This window comes from Pleurodeles waltl, chromosome 10 (genome assembly GCF_031143425.1).
Source record: "Pleurodeles waltl isolate 20211129_DDA chromosome 10, aPleWal1.hap1.20221129, whole genome shotgun sequence".
In the NCBI taxonomy this organism is placed as follows: Eukaryota; Metazoa; Chordata; class Amphibia; order Caudata; family Salamandridae; genus Pleurodeles; species Pleurodeles waltl.
The window spans coordinates 816,282,306-816,300,003 of NC_090449.1; the positions used below are offsets into that span (position 1 = coordinate 816,282,306).

The window sequence follows — 17,698 nt, forward strand, 5'->3', positions numbered from 1 at the left end:
CTAGGCACAATTTTTATTTATTTTTCTATTCTGTGTATCTTTATTGATTTGATATGCATAACCATCTTTGTCGGTTGCAAACATTAACTTATTTTTCTGTAAATAACTTTTCTCATTAAAAACGCTTTACTATTGGAAGTGTGTTTCCAGTCTCCCTGGAAAATACTGCATGTTTCTCTCAAGAATTTGAACCCTTTGACAACATTTTTAAGGTAATTAAACTGTGTATCTAAACAACTCATTCTCTATAATACATAACTTTATTATTTGTACAAAGGCCGTGTTTACTAAGCAGTCCACAAACTCTCTCTGCTCTTGCCATGCTTTTTTGCTTTTGTTGTGCTTTTCTGCTTTCCGCTGTCTTCGTGCTTCACATAATCCTAGACTGAACTCTTCTATGGAAAAACTTCTGCTGATGTTCTTTAAATGTCTTCTTTTTATTCTGGGTGGTTCTGTTTATTTTCTGACATTATACTTTTTAGATAAGCAATAGGATTTTTTCTTAGATGTTGACAAATCCTCATTACTACTTACACCTGTGTAAAAGTGTACAGGCTGTTTTTTTTTGTTATAAAAGAGAAAGAGCTCTTACTTGATTTCAATCTTGTTTTACCATTTACCTTCCTGTGGCTGTATTCCATGTTTGGAGACTTCTTTGTAGCAGCTTTGTTTTTTTTGTTTTTCTTTCTCTGCTCTTTCATTCGCACCTTGGTTTAACTGCAAGCCCTACAGAGAAAATAAAAAACATTATATGTTTCCTGCTTCTCACAGAATTATCACAAAAAATCAGGTTATTGCATGGTTCAACTTCTTAAGAGCACCATTTTCATTGACCTCTTTAAACAGACTCAAACACTTCTGTGGAATAAGTTAGATAAACACTACACTTGTATTATCACATTTTTAGAGAATTTAGAGTATGTAGGCTAGAGTTTGAGAATCTTCCTTTCTTATACTTATATACAGAGTAAATGTTTCTCTTTTATAGCACCATTGCCTGTCAGGTGATACCTCTCTTTAGGGTGAAGGCTGGTGTGCAAGGCTTTACGGAGGAACCTATCTTTGTCTAAAGATGTTTTCTATGGTGAAATAGGGTGTTTTGTTTACTACAGTAAGGCTATCCTCTCTAATGATTCCTCTGAACAGATTTGGCAGTCGGAGGAAAAACCGGACCTTGCACTAATAAGTTTCAACATGCACATAGTCTGTATGGTAGATTTTCCCAAAGCAGTGATCCTATCTCAAACTACTCTATAACAGCACTGTCTTTAGTGACATCTCAGCACAAAGGTAATGTTCTGTGTACAAGAACTTAGAGAACTAGTTGCTGCTGTCTTAAATGACTTTACAAACTGCCAGCTCAATACTGAAAACTCTGAACAAAGTTAAGGGTTCCCTAGAAGGTCTCAGGGAAACTCTAGTCCCAGTACTATCACATTTAACAAAGTGCAGATTAAGCATGGTAAACATTGATGAAAAACTAAAATTTCTAATACAATTCTATACAGAGTGAATGGCTCGCTTTTATCACAACATTCCCTTTCTACTAATAGCTTTGTACAGATAAAAGGGTGGCGCATAAGGCTTTGGTGAGTAATTCACCCTCTATAAAGATGTTTTCTCTTAGACAATGAATGGTTCAGTTTTATACCAACTCACCATCTTTACTGATACCTCTCTACAGATTAAACGGTGGGTGAGAAGATCTTTACTAATGAACCCATCTTTCTCTCTACAGATCTTTTGTCAGAGTGAACAGGGTGTCTGACTTGGTGTACCAACAGTACTCTGTCTACTGACACTTTTGTAAAGTACAAATTATCTGTGTAGAAGAGCCTATGGAAATAGTAGACCTTGTATTATCAAATTTGGAGAGGGTGCAGATTCTTTATGTTACAGTTTGATATACACGGTAAATACTCATTTTTTATGACAACATTGCCTCTCAGGGGACATCTCTATTCAAGATGAAGGTTGGATGTTAATGTCTTTACTGAGAAACTCATCCCTCTCTAAAGATGTTTTCTCTGAGTGAATATGGTGTTTGATTCACTACAGTAAGACTACCCTCTCCAGTGCTTCCTCTGAACAAAGTAGAAGGCTCTGTAGAAACATTAAAAGGAATAACTAGTCCTTGTGCTAGTGCATTTCAGCATGTGACATATGGAGGCAGAGAGCTGATGGTATGTGCACAAGAACTTAGAGGACTAATAACTGCTGTCTTATATAGCTTTACAAACAGCCAGCTCTCTACCAATACCTCTTAACAGAGTAAAGTGTTGCATAGAAGGTCTCAGAGAAACTGAAGGCCCTGTGATGTCACATTCAAATAAATTGCAAATAGACCATGGTAAAGTTTGATATAAAAGTAAACATTTCTAATATAATTCTATACTGACTGAATGGCAGACTTCTAGCACAACATTCACTCTCTACTAATAGCTCTGTACAGATTAAAGGATGGGTGTAAAAACCTTTAGTGAGTAAAATGACCTTTTTGCAGACACATTTCTTTCAGTAAAAAGGGTTAATAATGGAGTTTAAAAAAAAAAAGCTTCTACAGTAACATATCACTACAAACTAAATACTCTACCTATATGGTATACCAGAACTACTATGCCCTGTTTTCCCATTATAACCAAGTATACAATCTCTACGATACATTTGCATGGATTAGCTCTTTATCTTAGTTCTCTATACAGGCTCAATACTTCATTGTGTGCCAACATAGCCTCTTAGCTATCCTGTGTCTACTGAGTGATACATCATTTCTATAAGCTTTATTGGGAAAGTCTCTCCCCTTTAAACAGCTTTTCTACTAGCCAACACACTTTATCACTGTTTTTAGGGCATCCATTGTCAAAACGTATACATTCTAAGTTCAATATTTGGAATATACATTGTGCTACTAACATATGTAAACTTCAAATCAAAAATATCTCAGTAGCCACTTAGAAACTCAACATCATATCAAAAATACAATCACTTAAGTTAAATAGGAAGTACCCTTCCTTTATATATCACAGTTAATTCCATTTAATGTATGAATTTTCAACAGCAATTAGCACAGTAAAATATGCACAAACTATAAGCACAAAAGTGCAAATACCACCACAAGAACAATATTACTACATAATTTACAAATATTCTCATCCTGAATTCAAAATGTTTCAATAGCAAACAGTTTGGTAATTCCATTTTACCTATTGAAATTATTAGTACTCTCACAATCAACAAACATACATGCTTTAAATATGTTATAATATTGAAATATTTAGTCACAGTGGTCATACTCTAATTACACTATATTTTTAATTTACTGCAAATTAAGCTGTATATTGAAGGTAGCTGAATACGCCAATCTCCTTTACTCAAAAATCAAATGACATCAGCACAGCACAAATCAAAGAGATTACACTTCCTTCACCCAGAAGCCACAAAGGGAAATCTCAGGTGTCTGAGGTTATGTAACAGATATAAGTATCTGATCCCTGAAGTTTTGCAACCAATCATATCATAGCTTTTTTACGATTTTGTAGAGGAAATGCCAACCATTGGTCGACCTTAATATAACCTCCATCTTGCGTTATTCACTCAGCAAATCTCTTTCCCTCACACTACATGTACTATAAATCCCCTAGTCACCTTTAATGGTCTTTGTAAGCTTTTTTAACTTTAATTATTAACATTGACAACCTGTGCTTGATGTGTTTTCCTTTATGGTCATTTTAACCAGTTAATCACACTTGTACTGTGCTAATACACACTCTTTTGTCTCGCTGTACAATCAAGCTTGCAAGACTCTTGTGAGATTGTAAAAAGACTGCAAGGGAAGGTAAGCCAGTAAATTTCCATCCGACTGCAAGAGTCTTGCAGGATCATAGGAGGCCACAAAGCAAACTTCTCCTACAAAAGCTTGTAAATGACTCTTGTGCAGTTCTTACAAGATCGTAGCAGAATTTCAAAACCACCCAATCGAAAAGCTAATGCTGTTTAATCAGTAACTGTTTTCCTTACAAACAGAAGTTGATCAAAACCTAACCTACTTTTGTAACTGTCAAAAATCTATAAATTACACCTATACATCTACTCCCTTCCATTTTTCTGCTCCCATATAACTTCATATTGTACCTGAAGCTTACTTGATCTGCTGAGTACTCCTCTGGTGACTGACGTCTCAATACTGCATCATGGTTTACCTCTATATTTTGGTACACAGCTTCATCCACTGGGCTAGAGAAAATTATGTTAATTGTGGTATTGACAATCATCTTGGATTTCCAAACATGGACATTGCTTGGATTGGCCACAGAGGTATAAAATGGTATCAATTGTTACTAATGGTTGAAAGCATATTGGATTGTGAGCATCCAGACCTGATGATTGTGCACTGTGGTGGTAATGACCTAGGCACAATCACAGGGGTTGCTCTTGAAATCCAAATGAATGAGACCTTTTCACAATTGATTTCTCTCTTTCCTTACACATCCTTTGTATATTTGAACGTATGTCAGAGGCAAACATGGCAATGGTCAAGGAGTTTTGTCCTAAGATGGGGAAGTCCAGGAAGCATGTCAATAAAACAGTTTCTGCATTTCTTTGTGACCATGACATGGGCTCTATTTATCACACTATGGGGGTCATTACAACCTCGGCGGTCTTTTCACAGACCGCCGAGGGACCGCCGTGCTGAAGACCGCCAGTGGTGGCTGTTTTCCACTCGGCGTATTATGACTGTTGGGAGCTCTACGTCGTTGTTCCGACAGAGAGACGCCAACAGCCATAGTGACGGGTGTCGGGGAAGTGGAGGTTGCTCCACCTCCACCGCCACGCCAACAGAACACCGCCCAGCGAATCACGTCCTGTGATTCTGCGCGGCGGTGTTCTGTTGGCGGTGTGGTGTCGGCGGCGCTGCCCCCATGGCTCCCGTCCCCTCCCGGAGGATCAACGGAACAGGTAAGTTGATCGTCCGTCAGGGGAGGGGGTGGGGGTGTTGTGTGTTGTGTGGGTGCATGGGGGTGTGCGTGGGTGTATGTAGAGGGGGTGTGTGAGTGCGTGTATGCTTGCGGGGGTGGTGTGTGTTTTGGGAATGAGTGCGTTTATGTCTGTAGGGATGTCTGTGTGGATGTGTGCGTGTATGTTTGAATGTGGGTGTGCGTGTCTGACTGTGTGTGTCGATGTTGGCATGTGTGTCGGTGTGTGTGCGTGTATGTGTGTTGGTGGTGCCTGCGTGTGTGTCGGGTGTGTATGTGTAAGGTAATGTCGGGGTCGGGTGGGGAGGGGGGTCCTGCCACCTTTGGGGGGTGGCAGGGGTGGTGGGGGGTGTAGGGGAGGGAGTCGGGGTGGGGGAGACCCCTATCAGTGCCAGGGAACGGATTCCCTGGCACTGATAGTGCTTACCGCCATGGATTTCATGGCGGTTCCTACCGCTGGAAATCCACGGCGGTAAGCCGGGTCAAAATACCGGCGGCGGTATTGTCACGGCCGCCGGGCTGGAGACCCAGGTCTCCAGCCCAGCGGTCGTCTCCGCCCTGGCGGGCAGAACGGAGAAGCGGCGGATGACCATGGCGGTAACCGCCATGGTCATAATTTTAAAAAAAAAGACCGCCAGCCTGTTGGCGGTCTTACCGCCGCTTTAACACCGTCCGCCAGGGTTGTAATGACCCCCAATATCCATTTATATATGTTAGAGGTTTATAGATTGAGTGCTATTCACTTCAGAAAGCAACAGGGTCTTCCTTAATAACATCAAGGAATGTATCCAGTTCTATGTGTAACTGAACACTACAAACTATCAACACAAAGGCTCTTGTCAGAGCCACCGCATTCCTATATTATGTAATTCTTTCATGTTATGACTCCTTTTTCTTGGGATGCTAAGACCCATGGGACTCTCGTGGGAGCACCCAAACACCTGCCTCCACTGGCATTTTTGTCAGACTCTCGGGGGTCCCACAAGCTTAAACCTTTAACCTATATCACATGGATGACACCTGTGCATAATAGGGTATGCATACCCACAAGCCTCTCTGTAGAGACCCATCTACCCCCTTCCTACCTTTTTACAATCCTGTGAGAGTTTTGCAGGATCATAATTGTTCTTGGATGAATTTACACTCTCCTCCATTACAGTACTTATGCAAAATAGTCTGTACTTAAGGTGGGTTATGGAATGAATGTGACCTCTCCACTGAGACCTTTCCACAGTATGACTGGAGTGAATGGTAAGGTGTGAAGATAGACTGGCTTCACTGACACTTCTCCCCAGGGCAACAACTGTACATGGTAAGGTGTGTGGAGGGACTAGCCTCTCCACTGAGACCTCATCTCACAGTGACCAATGTGCATTATGTATTGTGAAGAGAGAGACTGGCCTGTCTGCTAACACCTGTTCCCAGGGTGACAGTCTGCATAGTGGGGGGTGGGGAGGGACTGACCTCACAGCTGAGTGCTCTAAATTGGATGATGAGTGTGAAGAGGGACTGGTCTCTCTGCTGATACCTCTCCCCATGTCAACAATCATGCATATTAGGGTGAGGGGAAGGACTTGCCTGTCTATTGACACCTCTCCCCAGGGTAACAGATGCACACAGTGTGGTGCTGGAAAAGATTGTTCTCTAGGCTGAGACTTCTCACCTGGATGATAAGGATGTCCAGTAGGGTGTGAGAAGGAGTGGCTTCTCCTCTGAGACCTCTCAGTAGGGCAACAAATAGTGCAGTAGGGTGTGGGAAAATACTGCCCCCTCTGGTGAGAGCTGTCACTGGAATAGCAGGTGTGCGTAGTAAGGTGTGTAGAGGGACATATCGCTTTGCTCTGAACTCTTCACAGGTTGACAGATATACAAGTACAGTGTGGGAAGGATGACAGCTGTGCACAGTAGAGTGTTGGCAAAGGCTATATGCTCTACTTAGAACTGTCTCCAGAGTTACAGATATGCTTATTGTGGTGTTGATAAGAACTGGCCTCTCAGCTGAGACTTCGCGCCAGAGTGATGTTCTTGCGTTCTAGGGTGTGTGCAGAATGTGTGACAAAGCTACCTCTCTCTTAAATGACAGGTGTGAGAAAGCTGCTTCTTTCTTAGATGACAGGTGTACATAGTAGAGTATGAAGGCTTACTACCTCTCTGCCAAGGCATCTGTGTTGTATAAGAGCTCTCATTACAACAGTGTGGACAAGGACTGATATCTCTACTGAGACTTCACTTTTGCATGACACGTCAGCATAGTATGGTATACAAATAGTTGGATTCTCCATTAACAACTCTCCCTAGCATAAAAGATGTGCATAGTGTTTTATAGATACACATACATGCTGGAGCACTTGGCAGTTCCATTAGATGGAACTGCCAGTTTCAACATTCCAATACTACAATAATATTAAAATTTTAAATGACTAGTATGTACAAAACACTACAAATCTACAATAATTATATCATCTTACCATATAAACCACTTGAAAAGAAACAATATAACTAACTTGCAAACTTTGAAAGGAAGAATTCAGCAGAGTGGCATAGAAACAGTACATCACGACCACTACTGTTATTTAGACACATTTAAGATATGTGCATCTGTGCCAGTACTGTGATGACTTCCTGTTCTGAAATAGTCCACACCTCAGAAGCTTCTACATCGTTTTCACCTGTACATACACTATGATGTTAATATTAAATGCAGCTGAAGACACCAATCTCTTTTACTTCTAAATAAAATCATCTCTGCTGAGTACAAATCGAAGAGACTTTCTTCTCCTTCAAACCACCAAGCACAAACTTAGCTCTCTGTGGTTGTGCAGCCAATCACATCACAGCATTTCTGCGACTATGTAGTGACAGTGTTAACTATCGGTTGACCTCAATGTAACCTGGTCCTTTCTTTCTACTTCTCCCCATGCAATCTCGCAAGTCTCTCATAACATTGTAAAACACCTTGTGGCGGGCTGACTCAGTAATTTTCCATGCGGGTCTCTCTAGACTATCGCTGAATCGTATGAGCTTCATGTGGCAAGTTTCACTTCCTGAAGCTTGCTAGCTACTCTCGCAGGACTCTTATGGGATCACAACAGAACTGCAAACTCATCAAATACCATAATCCTTTACAAAACTGACAATCTTTAACCAATAATGAATTCATAAAATAACTCATTTTATTGAAATATGGACCCCACATGACTTTCACAAGAGTGGAAGCACAGAAACAGCTGCCCCATCTATATATTTATCTGACTCCCACATGACTAATAAAACTAATCTATAAAAAAAGGCTCCAAACTGAAGACACTGAATTACTCAGTATGTATAGTCAGATATGGAGAGGGACTGGCTTCTCTGCTGTGATCTCCCTCTCACATGATGACTGTGCATAGTAGGGTGTGTGCAGAAACTGGCCTGTCTTCTGAAACCCTCTCTTGGATGAAGGGTGTGCATAGTGGGGTGTGGGTAGGGACTGGTCTCCCTGCTGAGACCTTTCTCCAAGATATTGGTTGTGCGAGGTAAGGTGTGTGTAGGGAGTAGCCACTCTGCTGCGACCTCTCTCAGAGATGACAGGTGTGCATAAGAGTGCATGGTGGGGGCACAAGTTATAGTTAGGTCCGTAAAATATAACTGGTGAATTTCAGGTTTTTTTAAATTTTTAAACTTTAGTTTTTATCTCATTTTGACACTTAACTGTAAAATAATTCTAACCTTTGATTTTTTTTTCAGTTAACATATGTTTTTTTTAAACTTAGGCTAACTTCCAATTACTGTACCTAACTAACTATGATGTCACTTTGACTTTTTTCTGCGAATTTCTGATGCTTTTCGATCATTGTCAAACTTATGCATGCACCCAACTCCGTAGGGCACACCTGTGTCCAAGTCCGCTCTTTGCATAGGCCAGGTCCCACTACACAGTGGCAATGAGCACCGGGGGATGGCTCAGGGCCTGGCCCCACAATAATGTGCATCCAACCTCTGCGCTTTCTCTTTTCTTACTTCTTTTTTGTAAATTTAGGTTTGATTTGGCTACCGCGCTACCCACTATGCAAACTTTCTCCCCATGATACTATGGTACCGTGCCAGCTTCCATAGAGAAACTTGCTGGGTATTGCAGTACCATGAGATGGAAGCTTGCACAGCAACTCTTGTGATACATCACAAGATGGCTCAAATGAATCCCACTGGAGTTCTGTGCTACTGGTGTCCCAAACAATTTTTTTTAAATCTCTAGACGGGTCCCTTTGGGTCCCCCAAAATGCCTGAGGGTCAGGATGACCCTACCATGCCCTCCTGCACCATTTAAAAAATATATTTTTAGGACATAGGGTCCAAGCCTCGAGCCCTGTAATGGCAGCTCTAACATTTTCTTTACAGTTGCCACCAGCCAATCCGATTGCATTGTCCCATGTGACCAGCATCAATCTTGCAGTATTGAAACAGCCAACAGGAGCAAAAGCTCCTTTGGCCAATCAGAAGAACCTATTTTTCAAACTTTCCATACCATGGTACTCCCACAGGACCAACCGCCAGAATATATAACAAACTTTTTAACCCCGCCATACCCCATCAAGCCCCTCTTTAAATGCCAACTGCTTGAAAACTGCTCAATAGATTTATACCAATTCATATTAGACAAGCTTTCACAGTAAAGTTCTAACTTTGTACCAGATTTGGTGTATTTCCATTAAGATGTTTTCTCTGTATCACAGATCAAAGTATCCTATGGGAATTAACATGCCCCATTTGATGGATTAGTATTAAAATCAAGATGATTACACTTTTTTTGGTAAAGTTTTGTGCAGATCCGTTGAATGGTGCAGAAGTTATTAAAGTATGCTCTTCCTAACTATAACTACACATACACACACAGTGATTTTATATGTGTATATATATATATATATATATATATATATATATCTCTCATTCTGGCGGTCACCAGTAGGTAGTTAAAGTTAGGACCATGTTTCCATCAGAAAAGCGTTTTTTGATTTGCCTATTTCTTGCTACCGTTTGACAAATCTTCACAACATTTTCCCAAAGAAGTGTGCCAGTGATTCTTGTGCATGAAAAGTTTTGGGGTGATCCATCAAGCTGGGGCTGAAAAAAGGGGGGGGTCCAAAAACATGTGATTCTCATGTTAATTCCCATAGGAGTTTTGAACATGACTACAGCAAAAACCAATGGACAGAATTACACCAAATTTGGCAGAAAGGTAGCTTTTGGCACACAGCTTATGCTTTTTGATATTTGGTGTAAATCCTTTTGGAAGCTTAAGTAAAAGTAAAGGAAAACCACATTTGTGTATCTAGAGCCCCAGATCTGTGGCAGCATTTTCACGATTATCGCAGCGAGTGCCCAAATGGGCACGTCAACTGGAATGCTGTGAATGGCTGGCTGCAACTTTCTGGTCATGGTCCCCGGTGCTGAGAAATAACATGAAAAGTGACATAAGGGATCAGAGTGGAAGTACCCTGACCCCAGGGCTGAGATATAGGGGTTTTTGGGGGTGAAATTATGACCCTAAAATTATTTTATTTTCATGACACGCAATATTCGCAAGTACGTCGCAACGCTCATCGCGGGCACCTGAGTAACATCTTGACAAATTTGCGAATATCAGCAAGACAGTGAAAACCATTCACAGACTCATTCATACAATAATTCATTCACTCATAGTAGCACTCAGACATTCATGCAGCTATTAACAGCCACTCAGATACTCACACAACCACAAACAGACCCACACAGACAGTCATGCACCAACTCACGCACCCACTAAGACCCTAACCCACCCACTCACTGACACACTCAGACACTGACCACCTACTCACAGACCCACTCAGACACAGATGCTTCTACTCGCAGACCCACTAAGACCGTCGTACATCCACTCACAGATCCACTCAAACCATCACAGATCCACCCACAGACCCACTGACACCCTCACGCACCCACTCACACTCACTCACACCTTCATGCACCCAATCACAGACCCACTCAGACACTCATGCATGCAGTCACAGACCCACTCAGACACTCAAGCCCCCACCCACAGACCCACTCAGACACTCACACACTCACTTAGAAAACTGATGCACCCACTCGCAGACCCAAAAAAACACTGGCGCACCCACTCATAGACCCACTCAGAGCATCACAAATTCACTCACAGAACCACTCAGATCCTCACGTACCCACTCACCCACAGAGACAGACATTCTCACACCCAGGGGCTCCATCTCACACCTATTCTCACACTCAGAGAGACAGACCCTTTGGCCATGCACGGCGGGGTAGAGTGGTTATAAGGGGTTTGCCACATGCCAGGCCCAACGGCCAACCCCCACCATGCACATCCAAGGCCGTACATGGTGCAGAGTTGAGTTGTTAAAGGGGGTTGGCTGCAGGGCCTGGCCACAGACCTGGCCATGCGCAGCATGGGCTCGGCTGGGTATAGGGGGTTGGCCGCAGGCCAGGCCATGCGTGGTGTGGGGTTGGATTAACCTATAGTAATTAAAATTACTTTACATTAAAAAAACATAGAACTTCAATGAAAAAAGCAAAGGTTACAGGGTCATCATAGTTAAGAAATAGAGTTAAAAAAAAAATAAGGTTACAGGAACGTTATAGTTAGGTTCTGAGTTTATTTGTACAAAACCTTAGAAATTCGGCAGTAATAGTTAGAATTATTTCAAGTAACTATAACTCGCGCCCTCATGTAACTTTAACTCGTGCCCTCGCCATGCACTGCTAATTACCCAAGATATTACAGTAACCATGACAGCATTTTTAACATCATTAAAAATATCAATGAAGCATTAGCAGTCAAATTAATTTAAAAAAAACTCCACTTAACTATAACGTTCCTGTAGCCTTGGCTTACTAGGACTGGAAGCTCTAACCAGCAGATGATACAGCTTCCTTCTTGCTTGGCATGTACTCACTTCAACAAATTTATTTGACAACTTTTCTCAAGCTCCTTTTCTACGACACCCAGTTGTCACAATGTTTCAATGAATTTGAAAGAGTGCACCTGGATCTTATTGACTAAAATATGCTCCTGTCCACTTCTGCACGAATATATCCATTGTGTACGGTTATAATACCTGTAACATTTAACATTTACCTTTTGTCATGTGAAGAACTTCCTTCCCCCACCTCTTCACATAGTTCAGTTCCTTTCCCACACTTCCAGCACTAGTTGCACCTGCATCTTCTAAGCATTAAGACAGAAGAGCTTGGAAGTTTGGGAAAACCATGATAAATAAGAAAGAATACCCATAAATATATGATTTTCTAGGTGTTCATGTCATTTTCATCATCCACCCCTAAGAGGTCCCCAGAAATATTCACAGTTCCTCTCCTGAACTCCTCTTTTTTATTAGTTATAAAATGGGCGCACTTAATGTAACTTTGAAATTTGTAAATGTCATATCTGCATGTATCCTGCCTATATTGTATTGTATTGTAATCGTATTTAGATATCTAGTATAACAACCCACCCAGGAGCCATGCAATAACCCACGAACATGCCAAGCACAGAAACAACATATACACATACATACATATATATATATATACATACACACACACGAATACACACACATATGCACATACAATACATAATTACAACCATGGGTAAAATATTCTTAGTCAAATAGGTTTAAAGAGTGTGTGTGTATTTTATTGTTATGACATAGTAGCAATACATGTTTTCTAAAGAAACTATAAATAACTAGAAAAATACACATAATCTGAAAAAAAATATTTATCAACATAGGCATATGCGGTTCAAAGTTGTTTGAATATGGTGGTTATGAAGGAAAGAGCCAACTCTTGAGTAGTTTTCTGAAGACAAGAAAGTTATCTGTGGCTCTTATAGTTGGGGGTTATGAATTCCATAGTTTGGCTGCTTGAACGGAGAAGGATGTACCACCTATAGTCTTTTTCTTGTATGGTGGTGTTCTAAGGCGGGGTGCCAATCTTGAGCGGAGGTTTCTTTGTTGGATGTATTTGGTAATTTTGTTTCTGATAAAAAGCGGTCCTGTTCCATGTATAGCTTTGTGGGTGATAAAAAGCAGCTTGAAATGCATCTTCTGGTAACGGGTAACCAGTGTAGTGCTCTCAAGGCAGGGGAGATGTGGGCTTGCGGCTTTACATGTAATAGTAGCCTGGCTGCAGAATTCTGGATACGTTGTAGTTTTTTTTCATAACAGATAGAGATGATCCATGGTGGAGGCCATTGGCATAATCCAGTTTGGATAGTACAAGCGAGATAGTAGCTTGCACCTTGTGTGGAAATCCGAGGTGGGGGAAGATGCGTCGTAAAGTCTTCAAGGTGATGAAGCTTGTTTGTGCTAATTTGTCCACTTGGGCATTCATAGTTAACTTGGAATCCATGGTGATTCCTAGGTTTTTTACTTCCTTCGATAATTGAGGAGGTGGTCCGAGATCGTCAGGCCAGACGCACAGAGGGTCATAATTTTTCCAGTCACCACATATGAGTATTTCTGTTTTTGAGGTATTTAGTTTGAGATGGCTCCAGGTCATCCACTGATCAACGGCTCTGAGGCAACTGAAGATTTGTGAGTTTTCAATGTTTTTGGGGCATTCTAATTTAAGTAGTATTTGTGTGTCATCTGCATAGTTGTAGCATGTGAGATGGAAATCATTGATCAGTTCTGGTAAAGATATCATGTAGATGTTAAAAAGCAAAGGTTAGATGATTGACCCTTGGGGGACCCCTGCTTTTGTGAGGTCGGGTTCGGACGAGAAGGGGGCGAGTGGATGATATTAGATCTTTTTTGAAGATAGGAAGTAATCCAGTCGAGAGTAATCCCTTGTATGCCGGCTTTGTGGAGTCTTTGAGTTAGGGTGTCATGGTCAACCGTATCAAAGGCAGCTGAGAGGTCCAAGAGAAGTAGTGCAGCAACTCCATTTCGGTCGACTGTGTTTTTAAGATTATCCCAGATTGTTATGAGTGCTGATTCAGTGCTTCTTCCTGGGCGGAATCCAGTTTGGAAGTCTGAAAGTATAGAATTGTCTTCAATGAATTGTGACATCTGGGCGAATGCTGCTCTTTCTATCAATTTGCCCAGGAAAGGTCCATTTGTGATTGGTCTGTAGTTGTTGGGGTCTTGCGGGTCTAGGTCTGTTTTCTTTAATAAAGGTCGTATGTATGCCTTTTTCAGGTCTACAGGAAAAGTTCCTGAAGTTAAAGAGTTATTGATGATTCTTCTTACAGGTGTGGCAGCAGAAGTAGATAGAAGAATGTTCTTGAAGATTTGTGGTGGGCAAGGGTCAGAAGGGCAACCAGAAGGTCTGCTTGCTTTGACCAAATCCATAAATTCATCCTGGGATATTTGTTTGAAGGACTGTAGAGGTTGAGTTGGTTTATTCTTAGAAGGTATTTTAGGAAAGGGGTTGGTGCTGATGGTTTTCTTCTGTTTTAAATAAGAGTTCAATGTGTCTGCCTTGGTTGTGTAGTGAGTTGCCAATTTGTTTGTGAAATCTTGAGTAGTGGGATGACTTCCTTTCGTGCATGTAGGAATTCGAAATTCATTGAGAATTTTATAAAATTCCTTGGTTGTAGATTGAGCATTTTGAATTCTGTCTGCATTGTATATAAATAATGCAAACGAGCATTTTCTCTAATAGTCCTGAGGTATTTTCTAGACATAAAAGCTCTTCATTTTAAAATATGCAAAGAATATACATTGAATGTATTATTGGAAGCTTGGTTAACAAACCCCTTTCGTCCTTTTATACTATTTTGCTTTGTGTCTAGAGCTGTAATCCACATTGTTATAATAACGAATGTTCACTTTCTATTTTCTAAATATACAGTAGCTTGGGCAACTAAATATCTTTTTAATGTGTGTTTTATGTCTTTCTAGGACACAGCATGATGGATACCCTTTCCGTCGCTTTGCGCGTTGCCGAAGAAGCTGTGGATGAGGCTATTGCAAAAGCAGAAGCTTGTACTGACAGCCTGGTAAACAATGATCTCACTTCCAGTAGCTTTTGATGGCTGTCTTTAAATTGAGAAAATCGTGATCTGCTGCTTTCATACATTTAAAGGGCTTTTTGTGAATACCTTGAATGAATCTCTTATTTACATGTTTATTAAATAGCATTTGTGTAGTTAGGGTTGAAATACAAAATTCATTTCAATAACATCGACAAATTAGCTAACCACATTGTGTGATTTTGAAAAAGTGCTTTTGATGACATGTATAAATAGAAAGAAATTACTACATGATAGCAAACTACTGTTCTGCATTGGCCCACTTCCCTGGGTTAAACCGAAGCTCCACAAGTGAGGGTGGGCCTATTGCCTTGGACAGGAAAGGCTCAAAGACACGACTGTGAAAAGCCCAAGAATGAAGCTAGCATATAGGTTGATTTTTAGGATATGGGTAGCTGTGTAATTTGGGTTTTTTGGTCAACTGGTGTCCCCGATACTTTACGCCCCTGTTACGCTAAAATACTTCCACTCCCAATCCAGAAAGAGTTTAGCGCTATTTAACTACCAGGGGCAGGCCTTTGTCTTGCTCCTGGTAATGTAACCGCCGTTGTCTTTAAATTGAATTCCGGGAGGGTTTTTTCCTGTATTTTCACCAAAGGTATTCTGTATTTTTTTCAGTCAGACTTTTGGCCTACTTAACAGTACTATATTGTCTGCTAGAGTGCTGGCTAGGGGCTTCCCTCCTATTTCAGTGCGTGGCACTGGCGTAACAAAGCCCCCCGCAGTGCGGGGGGGGGGGGGGGAGAGAGGCGGCATACTCCACAGGGCCCCCTTGGCACAGTACCTGGGCCTGAGAACTCCCCAATAAGAGCAGAGGGGGCGGGCTCCATGTACTTTGCAGGCCCCCCTCAAACATTTGTTTTGCCGCTGGAGTGTGGGCATTTACCAGATATAATTCGGTCGGGAGTTCAGAGATGAAAATATTAAATAAAGTTGCGTTAAGCACACAACTTTGTTGCGGCAACTTTGTTTCAGACTGATGTTCGTGGTTACCTTTCATTCACTGAGTTTAATCCCGATCCTGGTATTGGTAAAGAGTGGATTGGTTTGCTGTCAAGAGTTTTCCTGGTATCCCCCAGTTTTCTAACTTCAGCCAGAGCAGTGACCTGTCAACCCAGTCGAAGGATGCCTTTAGTGCCACGAAGCTGGTGTTCAACATCGATTTTGTTTCGTGGGCCCTCTTGGCCATCATGGTTAGGGCAGCCAGTTTTGTTAAAGTGCCCATACCAGGGCGGGAACTGATCTGATCAAACTGTTTTCTGCTCATCTGCCCAAGAGCACAGATCTTGTGGTAGTAGCTGGGGTAATATTTTGCTTCCTTGTCCAGTAAACCGCTGAGTTTATAAATCAGCGGATTAGATTTGGGACCACCTTTCAAAATTGGATGCAGGATCCATGTGTCAGGTATCGTATTTTGATTTGTAATGTAATTAAACATTGGTTTGAGGGCAGCCACCCCGAATGCCTGGTTCATCTTAAAGCAGGATTGCGTCAATCCGTTAGGGCCCAGAGCTCCTTAGGGTTTACTATTTTTGATATTTTTTTCAAGGTGCAGAGTCGCAAACAAACTTGTTTCGCCACTTTTTTGCCTTGCTAAGGGCTGGACTGGCATAGTTGAAATAAGTGTGCTTTTTGCCAGTGCCTCAGACATTATTAAATGCCCTTCAAGATGCACAGCCCATGCTTTTTCACTTATTTGCCATACTAGTGTGGTTCAATTTTGCCCAATGCTTATTATTATAAGTATCACACTTTGAGATCCAGGTATGTTTCTTACACTTATACTCATTCCTGATGGACCTTAATTTCTGTTTGAGTATCCAATTCCTGTGATTTCTTTTTTCTCAGGGTTCTTTCTTTTTGTGGCATAAAGCTTGGGTCGGTCCCATCTCATTTAGTGCCTCCGTTTTTTTATGTTTGCCCATTGTAGCATGGATAGTTGTGATAAAAGTTTGAAAGGTTTTCAGTGAAGTACTCCCATGTTCCCACCAGGTTAGTCGAAGCGTTTATAGCCTGCTCAAGAGGAACATCAGATTGCTGTTTTATCTCGTATGATAGGTGGCATTTTCATTTTATTTTTTCACGTTTTCAATGGTGGTTGAAGTTAGAAGGATACTCGCCATCTATTGAAGCTGTGTTCTGGAGGGCAGCACTGTTACTTGAAGACAGTGGTCACTTTCATTTTGCAAGTCTATTTTAAAGGAGCTTATTAACTTTGATAGACCGAGGGTGGTCAGCGCGTAATCAATGCTCAAGCTTGCATTAGCTGTGATGCAGGTGTTTGCTGTTGGACGGTGGGAGGCAAAGCATCCAGTGAAGACCATTAGTCCAATGGCCACAAATGCTGTTTAAATTCTATTGCCTAGTTTTTGCGTTAGGACAGCTTCGGGGGGCCTCTACAGTGAGTCTTGTCATGTCAGATCTAGTGAGTCAAATTGGTCTGTGTCATAAGATAGATATAGATGGTTCTTGTTAAAATCACCTGGAAGACTGAATTTGTCTTGGATATAACTGGCCTTCAGGTTGGTCAACAGTGGCCGCAGCTGTTTTCCTATTTCTCTTCTTTCGTTGCTTGCTGGATTAATGTAAATATTCAGTACGATGAAGGAGTGGTTGATTTTTGCTGACCCATTGTCGAATTTTACTCCCAATACCCATGGGAAATTTACGTTTAGCTTAGTTTAGTCACATT

At 41.3% G+C, this 17,698-nt stretch overlaps 1 protein-coding gene across 2 annotated transcripts in view; it reads left to right on the plus strand.

Annotated features, from left to right (window-relative positions):
• The window catches only part of MYRIP (myosin VIIA and Rab interacting protein), a 1,334,264-nt gene that overhangs the window by 909,333 nt on the left and 407,233 nt on the right, over positions 1–17,698 (plus strand). For both annotated transcript variants that reach the window (XM_069211480.1, XM_069211479.1), the window contains exon 6: positions 14,876–14,973. In XM_069211480.1, the coding sequence (XP_069067581.1) occupies positions 14,876–14,973 (98 nt within the window). The remainder of the gene's footprint in view (positions 1–14,875; positions 14,974–17,698) is intronic.